Here is a 14,963-nt window from a genome sequence, read left to right as displayed (position 1 = left end):
TATTTTATTTATATAATAACAAAATTAAATTTTATTTTTATTAAAAATTAAATATATTTCATATTTATATAATTTTAAAATACTATAAAATATTTTGAAATATGTTTTCTATAATAATTACGATAAAAGTAAATAGAAGAAAATTTCATATTTCATGATATAAAACGATATTTAAAATTTTTTAAACTGTGAACATTGTTTGATCTTCATTATTATCATTTATTTGATTTATATTTGATTAATTTTTTAATTGTGATCATTTAGCAAAATTAAAATTATATCCGATCAATTAGATTATTATAAACATAATGAAAATATTCGATTTTTATATTTATTTTATAGAACGAAAGAAATAATATTTAAATATGTTACGTTTATTTATTTATATACTAAATAAATAATTTTTACTTGAAACTAGAAATATGCAAATGCTTTCGAGAAAGAAAAAGTCGGAATGGTGGAGCTTCCTTATCTAAGCGAGGAAAGATTGCAAAAAATGGGAGTTCCTCTGGGACCGAGACTGAGGATTTTACAAGAAGCGAGGATATCGGTATGCAAAGATCCAATTTATGTTGTGTAAATCTTATGGAATCCTTTGTTCATGTGAAAAACTATAGAGCGAAAAGATATTAAGAAAAAAAAAAAAGTTTTCATTTCATGCTTTTAACGAATTTTAAATAGTCAAAAGTGTATCGTTTTTTCAATTCACCTCAATAAAAGATGATTCTCTCGAATTCCTAAATAGTGAACAGATATTGAAAAAATTAGTATTTTTTACAAAATAAAAAGATAATTGATAAGAAAGATCGAAGAACTAATTACGCTCTATTTCATGTGTATTAATGCGATTAATTATTACTTTGAGATAGAGATTATGGTTTTGCACATTAAAATGCGTATAAGTGTGTCAGGGAATCTGTAAAACTATCTGTATTTTTATCATAGAATTGAAAATTAAGAATTTTTAGTTGCATCATTGATCTCGAAAATATTTAATTCTGATGATACACAATTTACTTGTTACTTAATTTTTTTTTAATAATTTTTTTTAACAATAATTTTATTTGTATTTTAATTATATATTATAATAATAACAATTTATTATATCGATAAAAATTTAGGAAGTAAAATAAAAGAATAAAAATTTCTTCGTTACATTTATTTTACATTTATTAATTATATCAAGAATAATTAATTTTTTAAGAATACAAATTTTTTTATTTCTCTATACATGTTCAAAACCATAACCTCTAATATATCACAAAAGATAATAAGAACTAATCTTGCGTTTAATGCATTTAATTCGTTTAATTCGTTGAAAGAAACGTGAGAAATGCGTTAATCCTCAAATAGTATTGTTAAATCTATAAATATCTTATGGTCTAAGTATAATATTTATATTATATATTTAAAGTTTAAAGGATAAAATTTATTTTTGTCGTTTCAAATATAAAATACAAGATATAATTTAATATTTTATAATTAAATTATGAATATTGTACCTATATGAACATTTATGATTTATTTAACAGTGCAAAATTATTTAAAATACAAATAATATACAAAAATATAAAAAGATACTTGTTACAATATTTAAATTTCTATTTAAGTATCATTTAGACAGTTGTGCGTTCATCGAAATATAATTTGCATCGATACTACAATACTAATTGAAGATTAGCGTTTTAAATAATATGTAGATAAAATAAGGAATAGGATACAACAGTTAAATAATACAAATTATTTAAGATTCTTATAGATTCATTTAACTTCGCCTCTATAATTTATTATAAATTATTAGTAAACCGAATACTCATCATCGGTATACATATAAAACGTATTTTACATATATACATACAAATGATAACTGCCTCATTTAATTAATTTTAAATCTTATATATATATATATTTTAAGAACTATTATGAATATTATAACAAAATAAAAAAAATGATACATCGAATAACGTTAATCAAAATATAAATACCTTTCACGGTATTATCGTTGATTTTAAGAAATCATTTATATATTTATACAGAGGAAGTAATCATTGAATTTGATTGTTTATTCGTCAATTAAACGAACGACCAATTATAGCGTATAATTTTTTATCTTGTACAATTACAATTAATCAATCACTTTGAAATATTATAAATAATACATATTTTGTAGATACATTTCAATCAAAAGAGAAACATCTTATGAATGTTTTAAAAATATCTTATCAAAAAAGTTATTGTATAAAAAATTTTCTGCCAAGTGTGCTATTGTTTTCATTTAAAACAATTTAACGAATGTTATTTTCGTTTTAATTGTATATGTATTTTTATTATGTACTTACAATGGTTTATAGAAATATTTGAACACTTGGTATAGAAAAATTATATAAATATAATATGTATATGTGTTATGTAAAAATATTTAAAATACAATAAGTATACACATGTATATTGGGACTATTTAAAATCAATATGTATACTGAAAAAATCCAAAAGTATACGTAAATGTTATAAAATATTTATTATAAGCGATTATTTTTCAATTGATTTCAATGCAATTCAATATCAAATTTATGTAAAAATTGTAAATTTAAATAATTTGTAAACTTGTGTAACTTGTATTGTAAACAATGTACGTTTATTGTTTTAAAAAAGAAGAATTTTATCATTTTTAATTATTGGTGGGACAGAAGTTACAGGAAATTTTACATCTGATTTAAAAATAATAGGGATAAATTATCAAAAAATTGATCAAAATCTTCATCAAAATTTTTTAGAGAATTTTCAATTAGAAAAATTGTATTTTCTTTCATGCAACTTGTCTATAAATTTGTTATTTCAAATTTTTATTTTTAAATTTTTAATTTTTAAATATATATTTTAAATATTTATTTCTTATCTTTTTTCGTTCTTATATTTCGTTATTATATTCTTTATATAGAAGAGAATACGTACACATAGTATTCAATCTCACCTATTATTATGTTATTATAATTGTATATGTTATTATTATATATTTTTATTATAAAGTATGAATGCATTCATACATGGAAATGATCAATTGAATGAATATGATTGAAATTTATGGAAAAATCAACGAAAATTGATACGAAACAAGAAAAATGTAGAGTATTTTCCATCTCGTTAAATACCAAATGCAAAAATATTTCAATAGGTGGTAGAAAGATCATTTTTCCTTCCTTTTCATTCTCTTTCTCTTTCTATTTTTTATTAAATTTTATTTCGTCAAAATCATATAAATTCATATAAAATCATATAAATTCATATAAATTCAATCGTTAATATATTCTATCGTATCGAACTTGATTCCTTGATATCTAATCGTCGAGTAAATTATTAACGAATTTGCGTATGAAGAAACGAAATAAAAATGAAAAAAGATCAGAAAAAATATTTTTGATGACGGGAACGCGATTTTTATGTATTCCTTTTTGAAATATTTTATTAAATTTTATTTTTTCCTAAGTGATTTAAGTTTAAACGCATTAACGTTATAATTAAAATGATTCGTTAGTTTACGATTTATATAGTATTCGAAATAAAATTGTTAATTTTATTGTTAATTTGTTAATTGCCGCGAATTTAATCAAACAAATACAAACTTAATAAATGAAATCATTTTGAATACATGTACATATGAATTATGATGTGTTATTTAACAATTTTTAATACACATATTGTATTTATAAAAACTTTCCGAGTGTTCTAAGTGTTCGAATCTTTCGATGCAATCATAGATTCTTTTCGATATAATTAGAAACAAATGATATACAATAATAATGTATAAGGAATATTTTGTTAATGAGAATCTAAATCTATCAATTAAAAATTAAATGTTCATCCAGTATTATATTATATTATACTTTCTGTTCTGTTTTTAGACAAAGGCAACGATGAATTCTCAAATTTCATTATAATAATATAATTAATGAAAATAATATTAGAAAAGTAATTATATGCATAAGACGTATTTTTATGTTAAAATTTATGGTAATATTTTTTTGAATATCTCGTACGAAACAGATTTAAATCGTCCATATAAAAACTCGATATATAAAATGGACAAATATGTTTCAAATGTGTCGAGACATTATATTCTATCTGAATAGATTGTACGTTAGGTTTTTCCGATCGATCGGTTCCAATCGATGGAACAGATCGATTCTATCGTCTCGATCGAGAATAAGCTCAAGCAGTTAACGCGAATGCGCAGATTGAGAATTGGAAGCAAAAATGAATTTTTGCCAAAGAGACGTGGAAACGTCGTCGACCGAGTGGCGTGTCGAACATTGTCATTTCGAGGAAGCGGAAGAAATTTTCTGCCAAGTGTGCTATTGTTTTCGTTTAAAACAATTCAACGAATGTTATTTTCGTTCTAACAATTTAAGAAATATGACGCGAGAGAATATATTAAATAACGAATTACAAGCAAATTTTGATAAATTAATACGAAATTATTTAAATTGACTTTTTTATTTCACAAAAAAAATTTAAAAAACGGAAAGAAAAATGAAATAAAATTGCAATGAATTGGCGTTTGACTTTGAATAGAAAATCACCGACACGAATGCCCGTGTCCCACTTCGATAATATCGATTCGTTGAATAGAAAACAGAGTTTGCCCAAAAAGCGAGTCTTTCGTTCGCGAGTCTTTGCCAATTTTATAAAAGACACGACTCCTTGTCCCCACTTATGAGCAATCTTTCTTCTTTGTGCTTTGAAAATTTAAAAGAAAAAAGAAAGAAATAATTCGTTCATTCAAAATAATTACAATTTCGAACATTATTAGAACGAAATTAAAATTAAAATTCTATAATAATCTATCGAAAGGAAAGAAAAGAGGTAAATTTTTGGAATTTTCGTTTTCATTATTTATTTATCAGTTTATTAAACGGGATTTATCGCGTGAAATAATTGGGAAAACAAACAGTTTCGATTACAGTCGAACAAGCACACGTAACGTTGATACCAAAGAATCGATATCCGCTCCTTTGCAATGACGATTGCTACAATGATTTCAATTATTACCAATGATGTGTTGATTACGTAAAAGAGCGACACACCGCTTCGGTTCTCAATTAATATCGATTCTTGTTATCGAATTCACGTGAGACATGATCCAATGTTAACTGTAAATTCGACGTTAATTTAATTAATATGCCAATATTCGATGATTCTCGAAATATTTGTTATTAAGCATCATTATATATCGTACCTCTTTTATAAATTTTTTTCATGTCCTAATAATATCTTCCAGACATGATTCCAGTTATATCTTGTAGCTGGTACTGTTTTTAACATTATCTATATTTTTGGTTTCATTATTATCTATATTAAATTTTGTACAGTTAATTATTTGTAGGAATGTTTCGATAATAATATCATTGATATCATTATTTTAATATTCGTATTATTATAAGTATATTATTATCTTGTTAAATCTTGTATTTAATAAATAAGTGAAGAGAAATAAGGAGATTTGATGTCAATTTTTCATTTAACGAATACTTTAAATGTTGAATAAAATGGTTTGGTGAAAGATTTGTGATGATTATGAAAATGACAATTTAAAATTCATTATCATTAAAAATCAAAAGAATTATAAAAATTGTAGGAATTACAAATATTTTGAATTTTATTAATATTACAATTTTATTACAATTATATATTTCATGTTATTTTTTTTTATTTCAATTTAAGATTTAAATCTAATTGTTACATTATTTTGTATTGCTAATCATTTTCTAAACATATTTTATTACGTTATATCGATTTGATCGTACGAATAGATAAAATTTTTTTAACCTATTTTGTTCGTAATATTTGTAATTTGTTTCACAATATTTTTATTTCTTTTAATTATTATTATTTCTTTATTTTTGGAAAAGTTGTAATAGTATAATTATTTGCACAAAGATAAATAAAGAGAAAATAAGTAATAAAATATTATTAAAACTTTAAAAAACAATAAATATAAGGTAATTTTTAAGATCAAGAAATTATTTTATCGTTTTGTCAGAAATCAATGATATATATAAAAATTTTGCAATTGTGTCATTATTTTTCCAAATCGGTGACATTCGATTAAAACTTGGAACGAATTCACTTCTCGCGTTAGTATATAATAATAATAATAGTGTATAATAAATAATAATATAATAATAATAATATAAATAAATATAATAATAATAATATAGAAAAAATAAAAATAATGAAAAATAATTAAATTTATTAAAAGTAAATAAAAATTAAATTCTTGATTGTTTGATTTAAGACTTTATCTCGATTCGATCGAAGAAATAACACGAAAAGCGGTTGCGATTTACGAAAAGATTTTCTAAACTACACGCCGTCTAGTTCCTCGTGAATCAACCATTTCTTTCAATTGAATAATCGCGTGTTAACTGTTATAACTCACAGTGTACAGACCATCACTAAGTGATCTGCTATTATGGACCCAGACTATGGACTGGTCTCTAATCGACGCTGTGAATAATAATTATTTCGCTTCCGATCATCCATCACCTAATTTAATTATGATCTTAACTATTCTATCTCTTTTTTAATTACGGTTGATTACTCGTTAAAATTAAATGACGATCTTGCGATTATAATAATAATAATAATTCGTTTCGTTCATTCTATGATAATTTTCAAATATTTTTTCATATTATTTTATTAACTAATAATATTAGTTAAATGAGAAGAAATTTGTATTTAATTTGCATGAAATATGAAAAGTAAGATAGTCAGTTAGTGATGCGTTTTAAAATTAGTAGACAGTAAGATTTTATGGGAAAAAAAAAAACAAAATGGAAAAAAGCGATAATGTTAGAAAAAAGAAAATTTATTACAAATTTGTACGATAAATGGAAGAAACGTTAGAACGAAAATTTTAAAAAAATAATTCATAAAATTGATATCTCTGAAAGATAAATGAAAATGTTAATAACAAATTGATAATTTATATAATTGATATTTTATATATATATAAAATAGTAGAATCCGAAGATAAGCGACGATCGATTTGAAAAATGACGATATTTGTTTGTTTTTAAGTTTGCTCAAGATTAGACATATCCTACGTACATTTGGATGAAAATATTCGTCTTGTAAACTACAATCTCAAGATTTTTTTAATTTGGTGAAAGTAATTATTTAAATTTTTTTTTATTTTAATGATGTTAAAGTTGAACGCTTAAAAGCTTAAATTATTAATTATATCGATTTCGTTCTACGCACAAGCATAATATAAATAATATCGATGAATTATTATGCAACATTATACAAAATTGAGAAACGATTATAATAGAGCATAGATCGCAGTTTAAGAAACACTGGCCTGATTCTGTATAAATCGTTACAAAGTTGCGTCATATTTTTGGCACGAGAAAATTAAAATGATGAAATTAGGTGAAACTTTGTTCAAAGTAAGTAACCAAAGCGAAACTCGAGAAGAACTTTTAATGGATAGAGAGTTAAATAGCTTTATGATCTTCGCGTTATTCATTGTATCGATAGAAAGATATTTTTAAACAAATTTTTTACATTTCTATGTAATAAAACTTTAAGTTTGTATTTATCATATTACGTATAAAATATTCGATTTGAGGATATAAAGACAAAATACAATTTCTTTGTTAAATAATATTTTATAAATTAAAATATATTGTAAAAAAAAAAAAAGAAAATGAAAACATTCGTCCATTTTATTTTAGCGATCGATATTGTTCCATTCTTTCTATCTCTTGATCAAATTCAATAAGAATCACAAGTACACGTGGTCTCTAACGAGCGAAATTAAATCGAAAGGAGGATCGACTGGGCGAGACATATTTGAAATTTCGGCAGAATCGACGATGTCCAGACTGTGTTCCGGTATGACCAGCCCACTTTTATCAGGAAATGCACAATTTAACAATTGTGTCCAATTATTTTTCCCGAGGCCTCGGTCTTTGATTGGCCATCTTGGAGATCGCATAGCGGCAGCCCTTTGCCCATCCACCTAGTAATCCGTTCATTTTTTGTTTCTATCTGATGATTCAAACGTGTCTCATCTCGTTATCGTACTATATTCTGCCCTCCTTACTGCTTAAAATAATCTTTTTTTTATCCTTTATCGTATATAACGTGTATGATAAGGGTAATTATGCAGAATATAATCTTCGAAACTAATTCCTTGCAACGTTCTGACGCAATTGACTCGATGATCCAACTTAGAAAGAGGTCAAGTATCAAGAAAATGAAAAATTTTAAGTTTTATAATCAAACTCGATGATTTTGTATAATTTTAATCTTTGTAAAATTATAATGAATATTGATCGCGTTTTTAAGAACTTTTTTTTTCGTAATTCTGTAACTAAATTGTTTTTCACATATCTCTACTTCGAGAGTTAAACATGTTTTCTTCGTGAATGATAACTATTTAAAAAAATAAAATAAAATAAAATAATTTCGTTGGTTTCTAATCAATTTCGTTAGTTTTAACTATATAATGAGATACAAAAATGATCATTAACTTCTAAGTAAGATAAACATATCTGTGTATCTTTTTATTATGTATTATATATATAATATAATAAAAAAAATTAAAAAAATTAAGTATAAAACAATAGATTAAACAACACCACGATAAAAGTAATAGTTTCATTATTTTTACTTATCAGTACATATATGTATGTATTTCTTATTGATAAGAGTATTCGATATGACTTGTGAAAAATAAACAAGAAGAAGAAACAAACGATTTGGCATCCAATGAAAACAAGAAATCAATTTTCGATCGATCGAGATACGATTTTCTCCGTTCGAACAATCGTATCATCTCGAATATTTTCAAAATTGTGAATAAAAGTGATCTTAAAAAGAGCTTAATATTTATAAGTGTCTTCCATTGTAAGTATTGAAATATTTTGGTGCGTTTTACCGATTGCGGAAATAGCGATAGCCAGTGTGAATCAACGGAAGAAGAGTGTAGCGTGATAACGTGGAGCTGCCCTCCGCACAGTTTACTCGTGGCTCAAGACACAATTTCAATTGACCTATGGCCCCACTCTCAGTCCTCTCCCCTCGTCCATCGTACGCGTTCTGTTCATAGGCCAACATAAGCGTCTTTTCCTTCACTTCGCAACGACAGTCCATCGAAGATGAATCGAAACGGTATGTTCTTCTTCGCCTTCTTTCTCTTCGCTCTGTCCATCGTCTACGCTGAATTAGTACCTTGGAGGCAATGTCCTTATCCTGATCGTGAGTATTGGATTCTTCCATTTATTTGATCGACGTTTAAAGTGACAATGATCGATGAGTTTGATGAATGAAAAATCAATCGATAATGAAAAGAAAAATTTTTTACTTGTGTGGTAGTGTAAGATGTTAGGTATGTCTATTTACCTCAGATTTTTGATCGTTATGTGCAATGAACTGTTCATTATTGTTTCGAATTTGGCTATTTCTTGCATTTAATGAAAAACGATAAATAAAAAAATATCAAACAAATCAATAAATCATGTTTTGTTTTATTATGTATCGTTAACGAAAAATAACTATTTTTGCTTTTGATATTTTCGTGGAAATCGAAGGTTCAAAACTCCAAGAAAATGATCAAAAATTGAAATAAGAATTTATTAATTCGATAACTACTAATTATTAGGTGATAAAATATATTTTCTTGATTTGTTTTTTTAATGATAATTTTATGAATAATTTTTTTCATTTTTCTATAGTTGTTACAAGTGAATCTCTTCTTCTCTTATTGCTACAAGTTCTATCATGGCAGCAGTTCTATCATACTGAAAAAAAAATGTGATAATTCAAATGTTTTTAAGATACAATTTGTTTTTAATCTTGAAACATATATCATCGAAATAATTTCAATCTAATTTTGATTCTCTTTTTTTTTTTAATTTAAAATTAATGTCACATGTTAGAGACTTGGTTATTTTTTCTCGATTAATCCAATTAATTTCTTCGATAAATTTAAACGAATCATAAATTGTTTCTCATTCATGGATAATCTTTAAAAAAAATGTAAAAATGTCGGCTGATGCTTATCATTTAAATAATAAGTAATTTAATTCAAATAAGTAAGGCAAGATGGAAAGATAATGAAATGAATCAGCTGATCGGCCAGCAGTACCGTTGTCGCGATTGATATTTATCTAGTCTTTCAATGAAAAATTCAAAGAGATATTCATATCATTTTATGCATATGATACTTTATTAAATATGAATGCAATATAATATGTGGTATGCGAAGAAAAAATAAATTTTAGCTGTAATTTTATATTAACTATAGTATTGATATAAATTATCCGTAACATATACTTCTATTCAACGTTGTAACAGTTGTCTAAAAATGATCTTTTTTGAATAATTATTAAATGAAAATTTAACAAAAAAAAATTTATAATAAATATATAATATAATAAATATAATTTAATAATAAAAAATTTAATATTAAAAGAAAATTGAAGAAAAATTCTAAAGAAATTTTTTAAATTATTGTTCGTATTTTTTTAAAAAATAATTTCTTATTTTAAATAAATAAAAAAGCATATGTTTTGCGAAAAATTTATATACATATAAATTTAAAGTAGCGAAAAAATTTAATAGGGCGCAAATCAATTTAATATCTATATAAATTGTATATATCAGGTAAAAATATCATTTTATTTCGAAACAAGAAGAAAAACAAAGAAAATTTTTTTTTTATTCCGAAACAATATGAATAATGCATTGTAATTTTCTATCCTGTTTATTAAAAATAGTCTTAATAAGATATTATTAATTAAAAAAATTAGTTAAAAATATTACATATTGACGAACTCATTTTCAATCTTAATAAATTAAGATGAAAAAAAAGGAGATTGAGAATCATAATTGTACAAATTCAATAAATAGAAAATGAAATTATGCTATAATTTTATTTCATTTTAAATAATTTGTACATATATAACATATTAAATGTATACAATTTAAAATCAATGCCTTATCGAAATCAAAAAATATAAAAACATACGAAAAAAAAACTGTTCTTCTTTTTAAAATATTAACTTATTATTCATTTCTTTGAAATGGTTTGAAATTTTTTAAAAATTTTAATTTGTGCTATTATGATTTTCAACTTAAATATATAAAAAAATATAATAATATATGCATAATATTATTTATACATTATTTTTAATCGAATATAAGTTTTTTTTATCTTTTTCTGTGTGATAAATAACTTAAAGTATAATCATAATCAAAATAAAAATAGTCATTAAAAAATTTTAAATTTTGCCTAATAAAATTTATTTTTGCATTTTGATTCAATATTTTGATACAAGATTTTATTCTTTTTTTACAGCCAATACCCAGACAAATTGTACAATTCATGAAGTATATATAGAGCCTTGCAAAGAAATCGCAGAGGGAAAGCCATGTAAAATAAAAAGAGGAGTTATTGGAAATATGACATTCCATTATACGCCTGGTAAATATGATATTATTTATTATAATATAGAAAGAAAAATAAAATTTATAAAATTGATTCATAGTTAAGTTTATATTATATAAAGTTTTAAAAATTTTATATCGGAATGAAGAATAATAATAATAATATGAACTAATGAAATATTCTATTTTTTTATTTTAATTTTTCAGCCTTCTCCTCGGACAAAGTACAAGGACGAATATTTTGGGCGAGTCAGGTAATGGATATTCCATTTTTGGGAATGAATCCCGATGCTTGCTTGTCAACTTCCTGTCCAATTGAAGCAGGATCAAGAAATACATATCACGTAGAAATACCAATTTTAAAGAAATATCCTGTTGTAAGTATTAGAAATAATTGAACTTTATACGATGACATGATATTTTTTTAATCATTTCTTAAACTAATTTATTTATTCTATGAATTTAGATATAGAAAAAATTCACAAGTTTTCATTATAGATTATATAAATATAAATTTAATTAAAAGATTTTAATTAATATTATTGATAAATCATAACGAATATTATTTATAACATTTTCCTTTTTCAAATTTTTCTTTCTTTCTTTTCTTTCAGGGACAATTCAAAATTCAATATATTGTTATTTAATCTTGAATTCGTATCAATGATTTATTTATTTCTGACAGTTCTCAAACATTTAAAAAATATTGATTGCCGTTAAAGGCTTCGAAAATAATAGATTTTATTTTTAATTATGTTGTATTAAAATTTTAATTACATCTGTCTTATTCAATTAATACTAAATTATTAAAATATCAAAATTATAAATTTAATTTATATGCTTTTCTTTTATAGTTTTCAATTATAATAATTTTTTTATTTTACAACGAAACAAAAATCTAAATATAATTAATATAATTAAAAATATTGCATTAGATCATCATTTTTGAGTTAAAAATATAACTAATGAAATAAATTGAAGTATAATATAAATAAAGGAACAATTAACAATATATTAATTATAATTAATTTCTATATTAAAATAATATATACATAAATATTTTCATACATTAGATTAAAATGAATATCAATTGAAATATATTTTTGTTTCAGCGGACTTATGATCTTAAATGGAAAATCTGGAACGATGAAGAACAAGAATGTTGTTTTATGTTTCAAATTAAAATAACAAAATGATATTAATTATATGTGATTCATCGTACCATCACGCTCAATCAATTAATATTTCCAATTCGTTAATTTAATAAAATAAATGGATAATTATTCACAAAATGAATTTCTTTATTACATTCCTCTTTTTTATTCAATTTTAAAAATTTTTTTTTATATTGAAAAATTACATTAAAATATATTATTATTAATAAATAATTTTTCGTATTCATATGTTAGTTTTTGCATTTTTGATAAATAAAATTTTGAAACTTTTTCATCAGATTTTATATAATATTCTAGAAAAATAATTATATTGGTCTAAATAATCTTTATTACATGTTATGTATCATTATGAAGATTTTATCAAAAAATGATATTATTTTTTTTAAATAATACTTATATATATATAAGAGAACTTTATATATAGAATATATATAGAAGAACTTCAAAAAAAAATCGCTACGGATAGGATTCGAACCTATGCGGGAAAAACCCATTGGATTTCGAGTCCAACTCCTTAACCACTCGGACACCGCAGCTTATGCAACTTACTGTGAATTTTCTTTTATTAATTCACTTTAATATTAAAATGACAATAATATTAAATAAAATAAAATATGTTTCGATTTCTTATTCATAATATACAATACTATACAAAAATATACGACATAAATAAATGTAAGGATTAGATTCAAATGTTACTCTATACATACGATATATTTTTTATAAAATTATTAAATTTAATATGTAATAATATTATAAAATATTATTTAAATCGGAAAATTATAAAATTAATAATATAGTAGAATTATTGAAAATTGTAACAAATTAAACATTTCGTATTTTAAAATATTATTAAAAATCTACAGATTTCTACCTAAACCATTATCGATATGATAGTTGGCAACCTGATTTTACTTATTATATACAATATTGAATAGAGAAAGCTATGCGTGATATAAAAGAAATAAATTGCCATTAATGTAAAAGATTCACTTTTAAAGATTTTATTTATAAATAAATTTTAATATATATATATTTTATTCTATAAACGAAATGAATAAGTGCGTATCATAGTGTGCACTACGCATAGCATCAGTCTATAGTTGAAAACTATAGTGACGGGATGTGTTTTGTCGTAAAAGTGCATAATTACGTATAATTTTTATTGATAGGATATTGTATTATTATTAATTATTAAGTTCAATTTTTAAGATAATTAAGCCTTGTTTATGTAATCATTATTATAGCAAAATTGAATATTTTTGATAGATAATCGTTTGATTGTTTCGAAAGTGGGATGACTTTGAGCGTATAAAATATGATAATTAAGAGTTAATTCGACAATTTTTATAATAAGGTATGTTTTATTTTATAAAAAATATTATAAATCTCTTTTTGATGTTTTATTTGCATAAAGATAGAAGTAATTAATCAATATAATCAATTCATATAGTATTCTTATGCTTTTTATATACATCCTATTTTTTAAACATTATTTATCTATACATTTAATTCGTATAATATTATTTTTGTATTTGTTTACATTTGAAATCTCAAACTTTTTCAGGAACGTTTACATTCGTAGCACATTCGACATATTTATACTTGTTGTTGAACATATACCCTTCCCAATTTGTAATGTAATATATCGAATCGTGGCGCGAGATGTCATTTCGTTGTCGAAACTCGTGACGGTTAGACGCTTTCAGGTATCTATCCTATAATACATATTTGACAATTATTCTTTGTATTTTTTACACTATTATTTTATTAATTTTATTAATTTTATTAACATTTCTTCAATTATTAATATATTAAATATTAATATCATTGATAATTGTTTAAAGAATAATTTATTTTATTTTTCTATTCGTTAATTAGACTATTAGAATTATCATTAATTTGTATGAAGAACTTTTAAAATAGGATTTGAACTTTTTATTTTATTTAATTTAATTTTATATCTTTTATATATTTATTATGTTTTAAAGATTTGACTTCTTTTATGCGCAGATAAAGAGCTGATTTTAAAGATTTTCGATAAATGATCTTTTATGAAGAAGAAATAAAATTTAAATTTCTATATCGAAGAAAACATATGTAAGTATTTTTGTTCTTTTTTTATTAAATTACTCAGTTATATATATATATACACACACATATTATAAGTATATATTTCACAAATAATTTGTCCAAAAGTAAAAGTAACAATATTTTTCTTAACAAATGTCCTATAAAAAAAGAAAGAAAATATAAAAGCATATTTTGTTTTTTTTTTTTTGCATATTCCTTTATGTTTTTCCTTCTTATTTTCTGGATCCAAAGAATGGGAAG

The 14,963-nt window shown here is 22.9% G+C and overlaps 2 protein-coding genes, 1 long non-coding RNA gene and 1 other non-coding gene across 10 annotated transcripts in view; 3 read left to right on the top strand and 1 right to left on the bottom strand.

The window, feature by feature from the left end:
• Positions 1 to 5,496, top strand: part of LOC108004049 (uncharacterized) — a 53,117-nt gene extending 47,621 nt beyond the window's left edge. For 6 of the 7 annotated variants that reach the window (XM_028669809.2, XM_062084169.1, XM_062084166.1 and 3 more), the window contains one exon: positions 419 to 5,496. In XM_028669809.2, the coding sequence (XP_028525610.2) occupies positions 419 to 580 (162 nt within the window). In that variant the 3' untranslated portion in view covers positions 581 to 5,496. The remainder of the gene's footprint in view (positions 1 to 418) is intronic. The other variant, XM_062084167.1, reaches the window with a different exon arrangement.
• Positions 5,497 to 8,755: 3,259 nt separating this feature from the next.
• Positions 8,756 to 12,746, top strand: LOC108004050 (MD-2-related lipid-recognition protein). The gene is made up of 4 exons (XM_017066703.3): positions 8,756 to 9,264; positions 11,366 to 11,491; positions 11,662 to 11,831; positions 12,567 to 12,746. The coding sequence occupies exons 1-4, from the start codon at positions 9,165 to 9,167 to the stop codon at positions 12,648 to 12,650; spliced, it is 480 nt and encodes a 159-aa protein (XP_016922192.1). The 5' UTR covers positions 8,756 to 9,164; the 3' UTR covers positions 12,651 to 12,746.
• A 337-nt stretch (positions 12,747 to 13,083) lies between these two features.
• Positions 13,084 to 13,165, bottom strand: Trnas-cga (transfer RNA serine (anticodon CGA)). Its single transcript has one exon. It is a non-coding gene; the product is annotated as a tRNA-Ser (tRNA).
• Positions 13,166 to 13,740: 575 nt separating this feature from the next.
• On the top strand, positions 13,741 to 14,730 carry LOC133667213 (uncharacterized). The gene is made up of 3 exons (XR_009832499.1): positions 13,741 to 13,986; positions 14,197 to 14,338; positions 14,643 to 14,730. It is a non-coding gene; the product is annotated as an uncharacterized LOC133667213 (long non-coding RNA).
• The last annotated feature ends 233 nt before the right edge of the window (positions 14,731 to 14,963 follow it).

Source organism: Apis cerana, linkage group LG13, assembly GCF_029169275.1.
Source record: "Apis cerana isolate GH-2021 linkage group LG13, AcerK_1.0, whole genome shotgun sequence".
NCBI classification, from domain to species: Eukaryota; Metazoa; Arthropoda; class Insecta; order Hymenoptera; family Apidae; genus Apis; species Apis cerana.
The sequence above is the reverse complement of the archived record's forward strand: the minus strand, read 5'-3'. Positions and strand labels throughout refer to the sequence as shown.